The 15,534-nt window shown below is 32.3% G+C and overlaps 2 protein-coding genes across 2 annotated transcripts; both read right to left on the bottom strand.

Moving 5' to 3' along the window:
- Nucleotides 1–465: 465 nt before the first annotated feature.
- LOC133701123 (ethylene-responsive transcription factor ERF106-like) lies at nt 466–1,584 on the bottom strand. The gene has a single exon (XM_062124939.1). The coding sequence runs from the start codon at nt 1,420–1,422 to the stop codon at nt 694–696; it is 729 nt and encodes a 242-aa protein (XP_061980923.1). The 5' UTR covers nt 1,423–1,584; the 3' UTR covers nt 466–693.
- Nucleotides 1,585–4,761: 3,177 nt separating this feature from the next.
- LOC133702334 (ethylene-responsive transcription factor ERF105-like) lies at nt 4,762–6,156 on the bottom strand. The gene has a single exon (XM_062126657.1). It carries the CDS (start codon nt 5,861–5,863, stop codon nt 4,997–4,999), a length of 867 nt encoding a protein of 288 aa, XP_061982641.1. The 5' UTR covers nt 5,864–6,156; the 3' UTR covers nt 4,762–4,996.
- Nucleotides 6,157–15,534: the final 9,378 nt, after the last annotated feature.

Below are 15,534 nucleotides of genomic sequence, written 5' to 3'. Positions count from 1 at the left end.
AGTTCTTTAGTACACCCGACCTAGTTTATATTAATACCAAACGGCAACCACATAAAAACTATATTAATATCAAACATTTACTTAAATTCTGTCAGCAAGTTGCGCGAAAACCTTTTAGGTGGTCTGGAGGAGTGCTCAGCGCAACTTTTTTGTCCACGTCTATGGTAATTTGTTACTTGCTCCGACTTGAGATGAGGGAAAATATCTGACTCTGTCACGTACAGGTATATTCCTCACTTTAAGACACCACTGTTTGGGTAGATATCTTTCTCAATAGAAAAGTAAAAGACAACATCGCTTGAGAAAATATCCAAGTCAATTTATGAGATTAACATCAGGAATTTAGGCATAGAAGTCTTTCAGGTGATGGGGCGTTACTTAAAGATGATGGAATTATTAGTATTGACAATGTTGCGATTATTTTCACAGACCGAGTCACGGAACGAAAATCAAAATGGAAAGAGATAGAACAAGGCAAGAGATTCCAGGAGTGTGTGGCACACCCATGCTTCAGATTTTTTGACAAAATTCTGTTCACTCATTCATGGTACTGCCAACATTTACATTTTAACACTCCGACATCACCCTAATCACACGATTATTTACACAAACAATACATTCAACCTGAGGGGATTCGATAGGTGGACGAGTTTTGATTCCAAGCCAACTATGGATTAGATTTTGTTTCTCTGATCATAAGCATGGCTGACGTGGTGAGCTTCTGCTCATTTTAAGAAAGCCTTGCCAACGTGTTTCTTGGGTTAACGGTGCCAGTTGCTCCTCATCTGAGACACCCTCCTCTACTTCTCCACTCCAATTTTCCGTTGACACATCAACAGATTCCGGCAGCATCTCTTCTCGCTTCGATCTTCCTCGCTTCCTGCCTGTGGCTGGCGGCGGGATGGATAGTCCAGCCTCCGAAGGAAAATTCAGGATTGCTTTCCTGCCCCTCATTTTGAATGCAGCACAGTCATAAGCTTTTGCAGCATCAATATCAGTGTCAAAAGTACCCAACCAAACCCGACTTCCCTTCCGGTTAGGGTCACGGATCTCTGCTGCAAACTTGCCCCATGGCCTTCTTCGGACCCCCCTGTAATGCCTTACTGTCTCTCCTTTATCTGTCATCTTTACAGGTTCAGGTGGTGGGTACTGATTACTTGAACCTGAAAACACGGGCTCAGGAGGTGTCAAGTCTATGATTTCAGGTTTTATTTCAAAGCTATAGGTTTCTTGGGTACTATGGTAACTTTGGTCGGATATTGGGGAGTTGGGTTCTGACCCAGAAAGGGAGCTCTCTAGTTTGACAGAGATACTGGCTATACTGGACTCAAGATTACTGATAAACTCGTCTGTGGAGATGAAGTCTCCAAGAAGATGTTGTCTTATGAGTTCTAATGTTGAGGATTCTTCCGGGGTTGCCATTTTTTAGAGACAGAAAAAATGAACCAAAAAAGTTGTTATATGGAATATGGGTGGCAATCAATTAGTTTTTATATATAGGGAGTGGATCCTAGTTGCTACTTTTGCATCGGAAAATCAACATCAAATGGGACTCCCTGAATTTATTAGATGCAGCAGGTTCACTGCATCGTGGTGCATTAGCACACGGTTTTTACCCAAGTTTTGGAGCTGGATTCGGGTCATCTTATCCAAATCCTCATTAATGGGGACAAGTTGAGGGTAGGAGGGGGGACTGAGGCTTGTTTCAAATTGGGCCGGGAGGAAAATATCATCCAGTTTTGGTCTTGTGCGAGTACTTGGTGTCTAGTATGCACAACTTGTGCTTGGTGTCTATTATGCATGTTGTCTGTTGACATCTTGACTTGTTGAGGAGGGGGGCAGATTTAGCAACTAGGCTAGTTATGGTGGGTTCCACTCTGAACTAAGCTCATCAAAGATCCCACATCATTTCTCTCTGTCAGCCTTCCTAAATTTGAAGTAAATTGACCAGATGCAAGGCTGTGAAAAGGCTGATGGTATCTGTCACGGGGTCAATTTTTCGCTCTCACAACAGACCTCGCGCGGCAGTCTAGTCCCGCTAGACTCAGCCTTTCCCTCGCCTATTCACTTGTGTTTTGCCTACGACTAGTTTGTCCCATAAATCCAAGAGATCCCCACACTCTTTCAACATCACAAGCAAGCGGAATAACACTTAATGAATATGAGCAGAATATAAAACACAGCAGATTACAGGAACAAGTCCCAACCTTTTCATTAACTCAATTAAAGGATTATACAAAGTCCTTCTTGTGTGCTATGCCCAATCCGTTCTGCATACTACACATTTTACAGCCTATCTATTTACAAGATATGGAAGTTACAATGTAGAAACTACTCCTAACTTCCTGCACAGCTGGAACACCCATTATCCCATGTTCAGCCAACTTCTTCCCCACATAAAAAACTGCCGATAACTGCTCTCAAAACTGCCACAACTGCATTGGCATGTTCTCCCACAAGCCAACTGCCCACTGCCAGCACACATGCTGCCAGCGTAACTGCCTCGCATGCCTTGGACCGTCCGCTGTCCAAGTTATCGTCAGCCCCTGCTGCCGATTTTGTCGACGCTGTCAAATGCACCAGCACTGCAGAATTCCCCACTGTCTCATCATGTCATCCCAGCACTGTTTCGTCAAGCCTTGGACAATCCTCGCCCAAGCCCCAACTCTCGTCAGCATACTGCCTTGCTAGCTGTTGTGCGCTGCCGCACACACACTCTGCCGATTTTCGCTACTGTCACGCGAGCTGCCACCCCGTAGCTACTGTCCAGCAATGCTTTTCATCAGCCTATGCCTTGACGGATTTTAACCCTGTGACGGTATCCATTTGATTCATCAGCTATCTGGGCCAACATAAGCATTCATGAACCTGCATAAATTAGGTCCGTTTACTAGTCTTCTGTTCTTGATCAGTCTAGTTGATGAGTAATGGAGATGTAAATAGCGAGGTACAGTTGAAGTAACTTCCCAAAATTTTACCTTCTTGAGGTCCAATTTACTCTGTTCATCTACCTTCGAGACCCTCACAAGAATAGGATAAAACAAGGAAAAGAGACTCTCCATCTGTGGTCATTTTAAGACCCCAAATGTTAGGAGATGATGATGCGCAAGGGGAGGCAAAATGTCCTTTGAAGCAATGTTCATGTACTACGATTGAGCTAAACAAGTTCTAGTTTAGAAACGTACAGAAAAGGAAGTGCTCTGCTTTTAGCAATTTCTCAACTCACTTTTGTCGTACTTTTCTCTGGTAACATATTCATAAAGGTAGCTTTTAGTCAACTTTTTTTTTTCTTTTTTCTTTCTAGTTTAATAGCGTTTTGATATTCCAAATAGAGGAGGAGGAAGGGCCTATAAAGAAGAGGCACACATGAATTAATAGAAACTTGAGTTACTTACATACTTAAGGGAAGTCAAGTAAATTTGTCGGTGAGCTAAATTTATGAAGCTACAAAAAAGCTGCTATGCTGCATTCATTGTGGAGAATCTGGTTTAATGAACGCAGAACTTGGTTCCTCACTTTCCCAGTCAGATAAATTTTTCTTTTTCAGTTATTACTTGCTTGTGCCAAGTATCATAAATGGCATGTTTCCCTTCTCAAAATACATAAACTCCCAAAGCAAGTAGCCATAACCAAGATGTTTAGGCAGCATTCACCTGAGCTTCCATATCTGCTCCAGAAATTCTCCTTGTCAGTCAAACCAATAAGAAAAATCTCCAGCATAAGAGTGTACAGAAAATTGCCGATCAATGTCAATAAATTCATGGAGAGGTTAGCGGTTTCTAGCTTGAGATATTCTGATAGATAAGCCAAAAAAGTTTTAACTTTAGGGAAATATGTTAGAATTGGTTTTATAAAATACGTAAATGGGTCTATTACAGCCAAATTAAAAAACAAGATCTACTCATATTTAGAGTTAAGATCATTAGATTTGTAACCAATATAAGCATTTTAATATGAAACATTAACATATTTTTGAAAATAAATTAAAAATAAATGAAAAATTATTTTAAAAAAACATTTAAATAGCAAAAGTTAAAGATTCACACTAAAAATAGCTTCTGTAGGTTTATGAATTTAGATTTAAGTTTGATTAATAAAAAATATTTTACTATTAAATTATTGTTTGGTCAATAATTTTTTCAGATTTTAAAATATCTTATTACGTTACATGAACTAATATGTTAATTATATAATAAGAATGAATATAATTACTACTAATTCACAAATTATAAACATTCATTAATTATAAGTATTTAATGTTTTGGTTCTCGGGTTTTATAAATAAGTGTTTTGTGTAGGTGTAAAGGAGTCTAGATTTTTCTTCAATTTTTTCCTCCATTTATTGTTGATTTTTCTTAGATTTTTTTTTATACCCATTCTCTTTTTTCAAAAAAAAAAGCTTAGGTTCAATTTTTATAGAAAAATATTAAATATAATTTATTTAAATTTATTGAACATTGTTTAAAAGTGTATCTAAATAAGAAAAAAAAATTGTTAAAATTGGTAAAAGAGGGATTAATCCATCACAACAATAAAAAATTTAGATTGAATATTTTTTACAAGTATGCTTAACTAATTTTGATAAAGTTTAATTTTAATAATTGTCAAGTTTAGATTCAATCTAAAAATTTTATTCCATTGAATAAATAAGTGTTTTGAGGATTGCTTTTCCATCTTTTACAAGTTTAGCTTTTTGTAATTTTTTTTATATTATAAACTAAATAAATAGACTTATCATTTTGTGACTTTTAGACAACAAAATACAAAATCCATTCCATTGAATAAATGCAATCAAAGAAGAAATGCAATCTTACAAAACTTATCATCTTCAACAAACGCAATCATAGTTGCGTATATGAACCCTACTAATTATATGTAGCTATGTATAGAAACTTCCTAATCTCTACTTAATCCGCGACACTTTTGGCCATCAGATTTTTACTAATTGAGTAAACAGCAAATCAACCATCCAAACGACATGTTGACCGTGAATCATTCAAACAACCATCAGCCTTGAATACCCAAAAGAAGGATGGGGAGATAACGGTGACAATGGTGGCACATTAAATATCCCCATGACTTCACCATCCCAGAACCCCTTCCAACTTGACGGCGTTAATGGTTCCGTAGCCGCTGCTTTGACCTCAGTTTCCGGCGAAGAACTTTCCCTCTTCGCCACCTTATTAGTGATCACAGAACTAGTACTTTCCATACTACTCTCTATTTCTTCAATCTTTCTTTTCTTGCTTGAAGTTTCCAAGAATTGTTCAGGTTGCTGAGAATTAGACTTTCCAGCCTCAAGAGGGAAATTCAAGATTGCTTTACTTCCACGTAGCCTGAAAGCAGCACTGTCATAAGCTTTTGCAGCTTCAATGGCTGTATCAAATGTTCCAAGCCATACACGAGCTCCTTTTTTGTTAGGGTCACGGATCTCAGCTGCATATTTGCCCCATGGCCTACGCCTAACGCCCCTGTAATGCCTTTCTTGTTCACTTGAAGCATCTGCCTTGTTCCCCACTGGCTGTACTACTTGTGGGGTCATGTTCAAGGTTGCTGGTGGAGGAATTGCGATGTTCTTGATCATGGATGGTTTTCTCTGGCTTAGAGTGCTTGGAGACTTTGGTGAGGCTTGAGGCTTGGATTCGATGCTAGATTGACTCTGCAGCTTGGGTTGTGGCTGCTCTGATTGATCAAAGGGATCGAATTCTGTTGATTCAGTCTTGATGCAGTCAGTAGTAATACAGGAGCTGGAAGTACTGCAAAGGTCATCAAGATTGGTGATTAAGCTGTCCATGGAAGCAAAGTCAGTCAAGAGGTGCTCCCTAATGAGTTCCAAAGCTGAAGCTTCATCAAAAGATGCCATAATTGATAGAGGGGTTGATTTCTCTACTAATTTTCTTTTGTTTTCTGGGGTACTTATTGGAGGGGGGTCGAAATTTAAGATCAGAAATAAAGAGTTGAAGCTGCAAAACTGGAAATTGAATTCAAAGAATGGGAGAGAAGTGAAGGTTTGATTTCCTTGAGAGTGGAAATGATGGAGTGAGAAGCGTATATATATATAAAGGGTAGAATTTTAAGAAGCAAGAAAGACACGGCGGGGAGGGAGGTTTCGTTTGAGGTTCCTGGCTAGTGAGAGGAAGCATCATATGGCAAAATCCAAAGTGGTATTTTAGAGTAGGAGGTCTAGCTAAGTTGATCGGTCTTGTCTTGTAGTGGGCGTTGTAGTATTTTTTTATTACTCGTGGGGGTCTGTGGTTTTTGTAAACTCTGTTTCCTGGCTCCTTCCATCCACAAGCCGTGAAGCGACAACATTTCTATGGGCTTCTTACTGTGAGGTTCACTGTAACTCTGCTTATCTCTTTAACTCTGTTTTATTTAATATGTGAAAAAAGAAAAAGAAAAGAAGAATGTAATTTTCCATTCTAACAAATAAATCCATGCTTTTCTATAAATAAAGAGTTTAATTGTTCACGAATAGGATGAGGAAAGCCGAATATGCAATTAACTACTTGTGGGTTAAGTTAATTTTAAAAAAAAATGTAAAAGAAAATCAGCTAATTTATTTTCTAGCATAAAATATATTAAATCATGTGAGGGTTTACTCGATATAACTCGATTAACTTTACTGGTTCAAAAATAACCTATACAACTTATAAAAACAATAATTGACTAAACAAAATTTCAAGATGATATATTTTCTTAATATTAAAATAACAATATATTAGATTGATCTGGGACAACTCAGGTCAATGTGTCAAATTTATAACCCGGGTTATGAGACTATAATAACTCTATAGAAAACAAATCAAAATAAATTATGAAGCTTAATTCTCAATCAATTCAATATTGAAGGATAAAATTGAAAAAAAAATCAATTAAAAAAACCCTAAAAACATAACACGAGTTAACACGTTAAACTTGTAACCTGGGTCATAAGACATAGATAACCCCGAGAAAACAAATCAAAACAATTTATAAATTCCAATCCCAAACCAATTCAATATTGAATGATGAAATTTAAAAACAAATCAATTAAAAAAAAAACATAAAGCCAAATTTGTAACTTTGGTTTTGAGATTGAGATAACCTTATAAAGAAAAATATCAAAACAAATTATAAAACTTGATTTTCAAATGTCATTGTCGAATTTAATGTTGAATGATGAAATTTTTAACAATCTTAATTAACAAAATGACATAAAAATAAGTCAAGTCAACCCGAGTTAACTTTTAAACATTATTATCGGGTCATGAGATCAAGATAACCCAATGAAAAACAAACCGAAACAAATTATCAAGACTAATTCTCAATCAAACACAATATTAATTGAAAAAAAAAAAAACACAAATCACTATTTCAGTGAATAGTTCTTCACGAGGAAGGGTATAGTAAAATCCCTTTTTTTTAGTTTACAATTAATAAATGATGAAATAAAAACAAACTTTAATAAAAAAAATCAAAGAAAAAAACAAAATAAATACTACTTTGCCAAAAGAAACACAACTCTTTTATTTAAAATTAATGTTCTCGAAGCGTCGTTTTGAATTCTTGGATTGTATAACCTAATGACAACAACTAATTAAGATTAAAAAAAAGAAACTTGTGTTTACCGGTTTAGTGTCTCGTCAGGATTGAATCATAAAAATCTTCCATGTCGACATGGCTAATTGGATTAATTCAAATCCCACGAGGGGAATTGCAATTTCAAGATAAGAACATTAAAATATTTGATGGGGGCAGTAGTAGGCATGGATGCTTTTGTCTTTCTCTCGTCCATTGATCATAGACGTCTTCGTAAGCTGTAAGAATCTCTCTCTCTCTCTCTCTCTCTCTTTTTTTATTGCCTTTTAATCTTCGACTTATTGACTCTTTCTTTGACGACAATGTTTCAAGACTGCTTTAACCTTGCGTTTGAAGAAAATAAATTAACTTTTATTTACACGTGGAACGAGAAGATATATACTTGATATTAATTTGATCAAATCACTGGAGAGCACGGAAAATCTTTCTAACTTATCGGCAGAGCGAAGATGAGAATGCTACAATGGAGGATCTCACACTTTCTCCTTCATTGAACAGGCAACCAGGTTTCCTCACAAAGGGTTATAATTTGCTTTGCTATATTTCTCCTTTGATAAAGGGAGCAATTAATGGGGGGATTTCTACATATTTCTTTTCTTTTTTTAATGATCGGAACTAAATTAATTAATATTATTTCAAGAAACTTAAATAATCTATAGAGTCGGTGTGCTAAAATTATTGATAATAATTCATGGAGTTATCTACAACCCAAATGCATATGTAAACCAGACTGAGGGAAACGTAAGCTGATCAAAACTGTGGCTCTTGAGACCAAATTCAAATAACCACGTGGTTTGAATATTGACTCTATGGTCACCCAAAGAGCAAGCTTTTCAATAATCTTTTTGTTGTTTATGGCCGCAAGCATAGCAAACTTGCTTCCACTTGCAAATTTCTTAGCCCCACCCACATCAACTTGCTAGCAAGTTGGTGTTAAATTTGTGGCCATGGTGTGGACCCTCGATGATGAACTTGGACATGCACACACACAAACACTTTTTGTTTATCATTAGTGTTTTTTTTTCCCCATGTTTTTTTTAAGATTTTATCCACCATACTTATCATTATCATTGGTGTTTTTTTTTTGTTTTTTTTTTGTTAATAGTGAATATCCAAATCAACTTACATATATCTTAATTAATCTCCTGATATTTTAAAATTAATGATTATATAAATTAATAATGACCTTGCAATTTATGGCACTCGAACCGGTAATTTTTAGAACCAAATCTAAAACCTGGTTAATTAAGATATATTTTTCAAGCTTAGATTGATATTTTTTTTTTAAGCTTAATCACTTTCTGGTCTGTGATTTGTGTAGACCAATACTTGCGTTGCTAACTCATTGATAATGACCCTCCAATCCAAGGTTGCTTAACGTAAGAGAAAATATTTGATAGTCATGGGGTTGGCATTATTGAGTTGTCGCTCATCTGTCATTCAAAGGCCCAGTTTGTCTTCTCAGCCCAGCCCGTATTCAATTTGAAGCCCATGGCATGGAATACCGAAGTCTATAGATAATTTCAGTCCCCTAAAATAATAGTAATAATAATAATAATTTGAAAGAAGCCATGAATAATAATAATAATAATAATTTGAAAGAAGCCATGAGAGTGTGTGCTAATTGCTTGGCTTCTTGGGAATTTACTTAAGAGGGTTCGATTCCTAAGTTGTTGGGATGAGGTATATTTGGAGTGAGATCTACTTTGTTTGTTTTTGTGTTTTAAAAATATTTTAAAAAAATTAATTTTTTTTATATTTTTTTTGTTTTAAATTAATATTTTTATAGTGTTTTTATATCATTTTAATGGGTTAATATTAAAAATAATTTAAAAAATAAAAAAATAATATTTTAATATATTTTTAAATAAAAAATATTTTAAAAAACAATCATAGATACTATTAAACTGGCATTTAGGCAAGAGAGAGAGTAGTAGAGAGTAGTCCATTGGGCTCATTGGGCTATAGAGCAATTGGAAAGTTGAATGGGATGTTCTGCACGTGACTTGTTTCCCTTTCTTCCCGTTAATTATACTTTGGAGATTGAACTAGGAATTTGTATAAAAACTAGGGACTGAGGCAGAGGAAAGGAAAAGATTGGATGGAACGTGTATTAGACGCGCCAGCACGTGAAACACTCTTAGCCTCCCAGTTGTCCAATCGCCTTTAAACAATGCACGTGAACGACAGATATGGCTCACCTTTAGCTTTAATGATGGGCTTTTTTATTCTCTTTTTTTTTTGTGGTTTGGGCTATTCCTAAACGACAATTTTTTTTCCACACCAGCAATGGCAACTTTTTTGAGTTAGCTTTTATAAATCAAAATAGAATATTTTTTTGTCGAGTTTTAAATACAATATAAGAAAGATTTTATTTTTGATAAACTCATCTTGAACTCAGACCAAGTAATAATATGGAAAACAAACTCGCTAATTACTGGAGCTAATATAGCAAAAGATATATATATATATATATATATATATATATATATATATATATATATATCTTACATTTACTCAAAATGATGTGATATTAATAGTTTTATAGATCAATTTTATTTTTTAAATCTTCATCTTAAATTAATTTGTAAATAAGTTGCGTTTGCAGGAGAATTCAGTTTATTAGTTAAGAAGTGTCTGTTTTTGGGTGAATCGAGAATTACTCATTTCTCTTCATAGGTTCCAGCTTTCATTGAGTAGTTAGTTGACTTTAGAACTTTGCGGCACGAAACAACTTTTGGAATACCGACCGTGTAGAAGCATTGGTTGCGTGGTTGCTTCTGCATTCTAACTAATCACAGCAAAATATATATTTCATAAAATTAAAAAAATAATTTATTTTTTGTGAGGATTAGTGCATTTCATGTTTAAAATGCAGGTTTTATCAAAACAGCTCTTGGTATCTTTTTTTTTCTTCATTGTTTACTTTTTTAAGTAAATTGTTTTTTTTTAACAGTGCAATAAATTCATTTACATTGTTCATTTTTTATGTGAGTAATTTATTTTTTTTAAAAAAAAACAAGTGCAGTGAATTAATATTCGCTCGCATTGTTCATGTTGGCGTGAACAATAAATTTTTTTTTGAAAAACTAATTTAGAGTGAATTAAATTCACTTGCACTGTCATGTGAACACTGTTTTTTTTCTCTCAAAAAACTAGTGTAGAGTGAATTAAATTCATTCGTACTGTAATCTCAATTTTATTCCTGATAATATTTTATCTAATTTTATTGCACGCTCAAAAAATCATGGAACTGTAGTTCTTATTGGATGAATTTTGTACATAATAGAATTGTGGATGGTTTAATGGAATAATAAAAAATATCTTATATAAAGTATAATTTATTTCATGATGTAATAGTAGTAATTAAATCTACAATATTTAAGTTTAAAATCATTAATATATATATATATATATATTACTTATTTTATAACCTCAATTTTACTTATTTTGTTCGACCTCAATTTTAACCACAGTTTTAACTAAACATATATAAATATTAAATCAACCTCAATTAAAAGTACTTTTTATAAAACAATTTTTTTCAAACCACAATCATAAAAACTACCACAATACCAAATACACTCTTATGAGTTTTTAATTGTAGTTGATATTGTGAACACATAAAAGCCTCTTTGAGAACATATTTGTGGTTGTTTTTTAAAATGTTTTTCACTCATAAATGTATTAAAATAATATTTTTTTTATTTTTTAAAAATTATTTTCTATATCAGCACATCAAAATGATCTAAAAACATCAAAAACATACTTATTTGAAGTAAAATAAAAAATAAAAAATTTTTAATTTTTTTCAAAAGTGCTTTTGAAACATAAAAATAAACAGGACCTTATATAACAGGTAGAGTGGATATACTTTGAATTTTTTAATAATTTATTTTAGTCCTCAAAGTTTAATTTTTTAATGATTTAATTCTAATTAAAGATCGATTATATTTTTTTCTAGACAAAAAGTGAAATTGAAAGAAAAGATATCAAAATAAAAAAGACGCTAACATGGATGGTGTGCCAGATATTTCATGAAAAATACAATTAGGTCCTCAAATTTTAAGAATAACATAAATTATAGTATTTAGATCCCTTTAAATTAAAAAAAATAGTTTTGTTATGAAAGTTTATTTGTATTATTTTGTAGTCCCTCATTAGAAAGAGGAAAAAGAGAGGTTCCCAGATTCCATCGATGAGAAAGAAAGTTACCGTTTATGCTATTTTTTACTACCAAAATGAATTTTTTTGATGTCCACAGGTTCCATGACATAATAAAAGCTTAATGGTAGTTGTTTAGAGCTTTAATATTGCCTGAAAAAACATATTCAAGCCAAGAAAGATGAATCTAAACCAGTTTAATTTTGGATTTTTTACCCTTTTTGGGTATTTTAAGTTGATGAATTGGTTTGTGGGTGTTAGTGAGGTGTTTTTGGGTTGAAATAACTTAGAAATTGAGTTTTTTAAGCAAAATAGGCACTGCTTTGATTTTTCAGCCGCCACAGTGGTGGCCAAAATTTTAGCTTGTCGACTGCATATATATTTTTAAAAAGAATAGATCATTTGTTCCTTTAAAAAAATAAAAAGAAAACTTATCCCAGACACACAAGCCTAGGCTTGAAAGCCGATCTATGTGCCTGAGTTTTTTCTTGCAATTTTTATCTGTGATTTTTTTTTAATCTTAATCTACATATATTTTTTATTTTTTTACTTTTATTTTTAATTATTGTTTGTAATTTTTTTTCATTTATTAACACATATAATTTTTATTTTATTTAATTATATATATGCATAAATTTTTTAATTTTTATTAAGAAATTTTTTTACTACAAAAATGCGTTGAAAAAGTTTGTATATATATTTTTTTTTATTAAAAAAAATCTTACTCACGGCGAGAATATATATAACGAAACAGGAAGCAGAGAAACTTTTGAATCAAACATCAAGACCATGTAATATAATAAAGATTGTTCAATTTCAAATGTTTGAAAAAAAAGAATATTAATTAATTGCATCTGGCTGTATGTTATTGGCTATCTCACTTGTTTTTGAGTTTTGACACGCCAACCATTAGTTTACAACTGGAATATTGCTTCTTGTTCTGGGATGTGATTTTTCAAACTGATTTATTATTATTATTATTATTATTATTATTATTAATGATCCATGCAAGGACCAGGGAGAGTCTAAATTTTCAGCTGTGATTTCATACAGAGAATTTTATCTTTTCGCTCTCAACAATATAAAGGTATAAATAACATTACATGGATAATCTGTCGCCCACCAAACCCATCTCTCGCAGCACCCAGATTTCTCGACGACTAATATTTCAACGTAAAACCATCAATTTGCAATTTTAAAACATGAAATTAGAATTTCAAGCCTTTTTTTTAGTTATAAAAATAAAAACAAGATCATGTTCTTGATCCACCACATGCCAATTCTTAACAAATCTTCAATTTTCAGCATCAAACAACGGTTGAGTTCTCAAGTTACAGCTCGGAAGGCACACATTTGACTTCACATTATTTATAGTTTGTGTTTTGAAAATTATTACATCATTTTGATTCACTACCAGCACATTCTGTTATTTATATAGTTTGGGTTTTTTAATTTAAGTAAATAATTCGGATCCCACCCACGTCCAAATCCATGTTAATATCAGAAACTATCAAGAGCCCCACCCCTCTATTTAGAAACTTTGAGGGTTCTTGTTTTTTGGAAATATAGTAATGGTTGTTTTTTAAAGTACTTTTTACCCGAAAATATATCAAAATAATATTTTTTAAAAAATTATTTTTAACATTAGCACATCAAAATGATTTAAAAACACCAAAAAAATATTAATTTAAAACAAGAAAAAAAAATTCAAATTTTTTCAAAAATCTTTTTAAAATGTAAAAACAAACCGGGATGAGTGAGCAAATTAAATTATTGAGAATATTAACAAAACTGACTCGAGATTAATTTAACCTAACTCCAAAAACTCGAACCACTACCATCGCCAGCAACCTCTGTGCCAAATAATATAGGCTAAATGATTGGAGGTCGTTACTACTAATATACTAAATTTGATCAATCTTTTACTATAGTAAAACACTATTCATCAACATAATTTACCTATTCATGTTATTGTTTATAGCCACTTCTTCCCTTTTAAGTCCATTTTTTTCAATTCGGTCATTGAAATTTCTTTTTTCACAATTTCATCCTTAAAAGGGGTGTATCATGGTTTTATTTATTGAATTTTGTTTCATATTGCATGCTTTCGTGTGTGTTATGTGTCCAAGGATATTTTAACGTTAAATTAAAGATTAATATGACCAAATCAAATTTTAGGTTATAGTTAATGAAATTCAAAAAACAATTATTAAAATTAACATCTTAAAAAAATAGAACCCTTTATAGTTTTTACTATTCAAAAGGCATGAAAATACTCAGTTTAGTACCTAAAAACTGGATTTTTTTATATATTTGGTACCTGCTATTTCAAGATTTTACCTTTTGATCCAAAACTTCAATTTATTTTTACGATTTAGATCTTGTATGTTGAAATAAGAGAGGAAAAGTTGTTGAAAAAGAAAGAGGTGAGAGAAATCTGATCAGCCATAATTTGACAAAAAAAATATTGATCTTGTATGTTCAATTAAGATGATTTTTTTCTTTCAAATATGCTAGGAAAATAAGATCGAGATACGTTAAAGTTTTTGGATTTAGTTTAATTTTTTAATTTTAAAGTGATATGGGGTGTTTTTGGGATAAAGAAAATAAATTTATTAAGGTTTTTGTTTAGCTTGATTTCTTATTTTTAAAGTGACATGGGGTGTTTTGGGATAAGAAAATAAATTTATTAATGTTTTTAGGATATTTTAGAGATAATTTTAGGTGAAAATAGGTTTTTGAGATCCTGAAATTCGGACTCTAACTTTCTAGATATTAAAGGTGGTTGTAAACTACACCAGTGAAGTGAAGGACACATCAACAAACTTGATAAACGACATGTTGTTTGTTTTATTAAAAAACCCTGTCATCCCTTGTTTAAAAAAGAAGAATAAAACCAAGCACGTATATTACTTTTTATCTTAGTCCAAACACCATGGCCCATTCTCTCAAGCTCAAGTGCGTAATCTCTTTTTAAATGATTTTTTAGTTTTTTTTTTTAGTTGATTTTTTGTTTGGATTAAAATTCACTATAAATAAAATAATTAAAATAAGATTTTAAAATTTATCCAATTATTCCATATTTTTTTAACAAGATTATACTTCTTATGGTAATATTTAAAATTACTTGGTGAATTATTATATATAAACTAACATGCAATTCATTCTTTAAAGAATACTCCTCATAAATATTCAATAAGAACAAATATTTATTTATTTATTTATTATAGTCTTTAAATGATCTTCTTAGATTAATACTCTCTTTTTTTATCGTGTAAAAATTATAGAATCATGTTTTTTTTTTATTGATATTTGTTGTATTTTTTTCTTAATTTCAAAACAATACCATAAGATGTTTTCATAAAAGAAGAAGAAGGGTTTTCTTAAGCCAAACACGTGGGACATGGTTTTCCATTTTGGATGTTAACATCGTACAGAAATCTACAGTGGTTGTTGGTTACTATTAAGATTGACTTTGTAGCTCTTATCCTCAGGAAGTCGTGAATCATGGCTAGGGCTAATGTACCTACACTACGTCCCTATCACGCTTTGTCCCTTCCCTTTTGCGATGTACATTCTTTTAGATGAACCAAGTTGCTGCCATTTGTACGGAGCGATATTTAAAGCCAAATGGTCTGATAACGCTCCTACTTGTCCACTGCGGTCAATTCCATTCATCCTTCAATATCAACGAGCAATAATTACGGGTTAATATGGAACTGCCCCCATAATCCTCGAGGAATTGCCCCGATAATTATGAGTTAATTTGGAATTATATCTTCAGTTCTT

Source organism: Populus nigra, chromosome 8 (assembly GCF_951802175.1).
Source record: "Populus nigra chromosome 8, ddPopNigr1.1, whole genome shotgun sequence".
In the NCBI taxonomy this organism is placed as follows: domain Eukaryota; kingdom Viridiplantae; phylum Streptophyta; class Magnoliopsida; order Malpighiales; family Salicaceae; genus Populus; species Populus nigra.
The sequence above is the reverse complement of the archived record's forward strand: the minus strand, read 5'-3'. Positions and strand labels throughout refer to the sequence as shown.

Coding starts and splice junctions, on each gene's coding strand:
- LOC133701123 (XM_062124939.1), bottom strand. CDS start 1,422: ATGGCAACCCCGGAAGAATCCTCAACATTAGAACTCATAAGACAACAT.
- LOC133702334 (XM_062126657.1), bottom strand. CDS start 5,863: ATGGCATCTTTTGATGAAGCTTCAGCTTTGGAACTCATTAGGGAGCAC.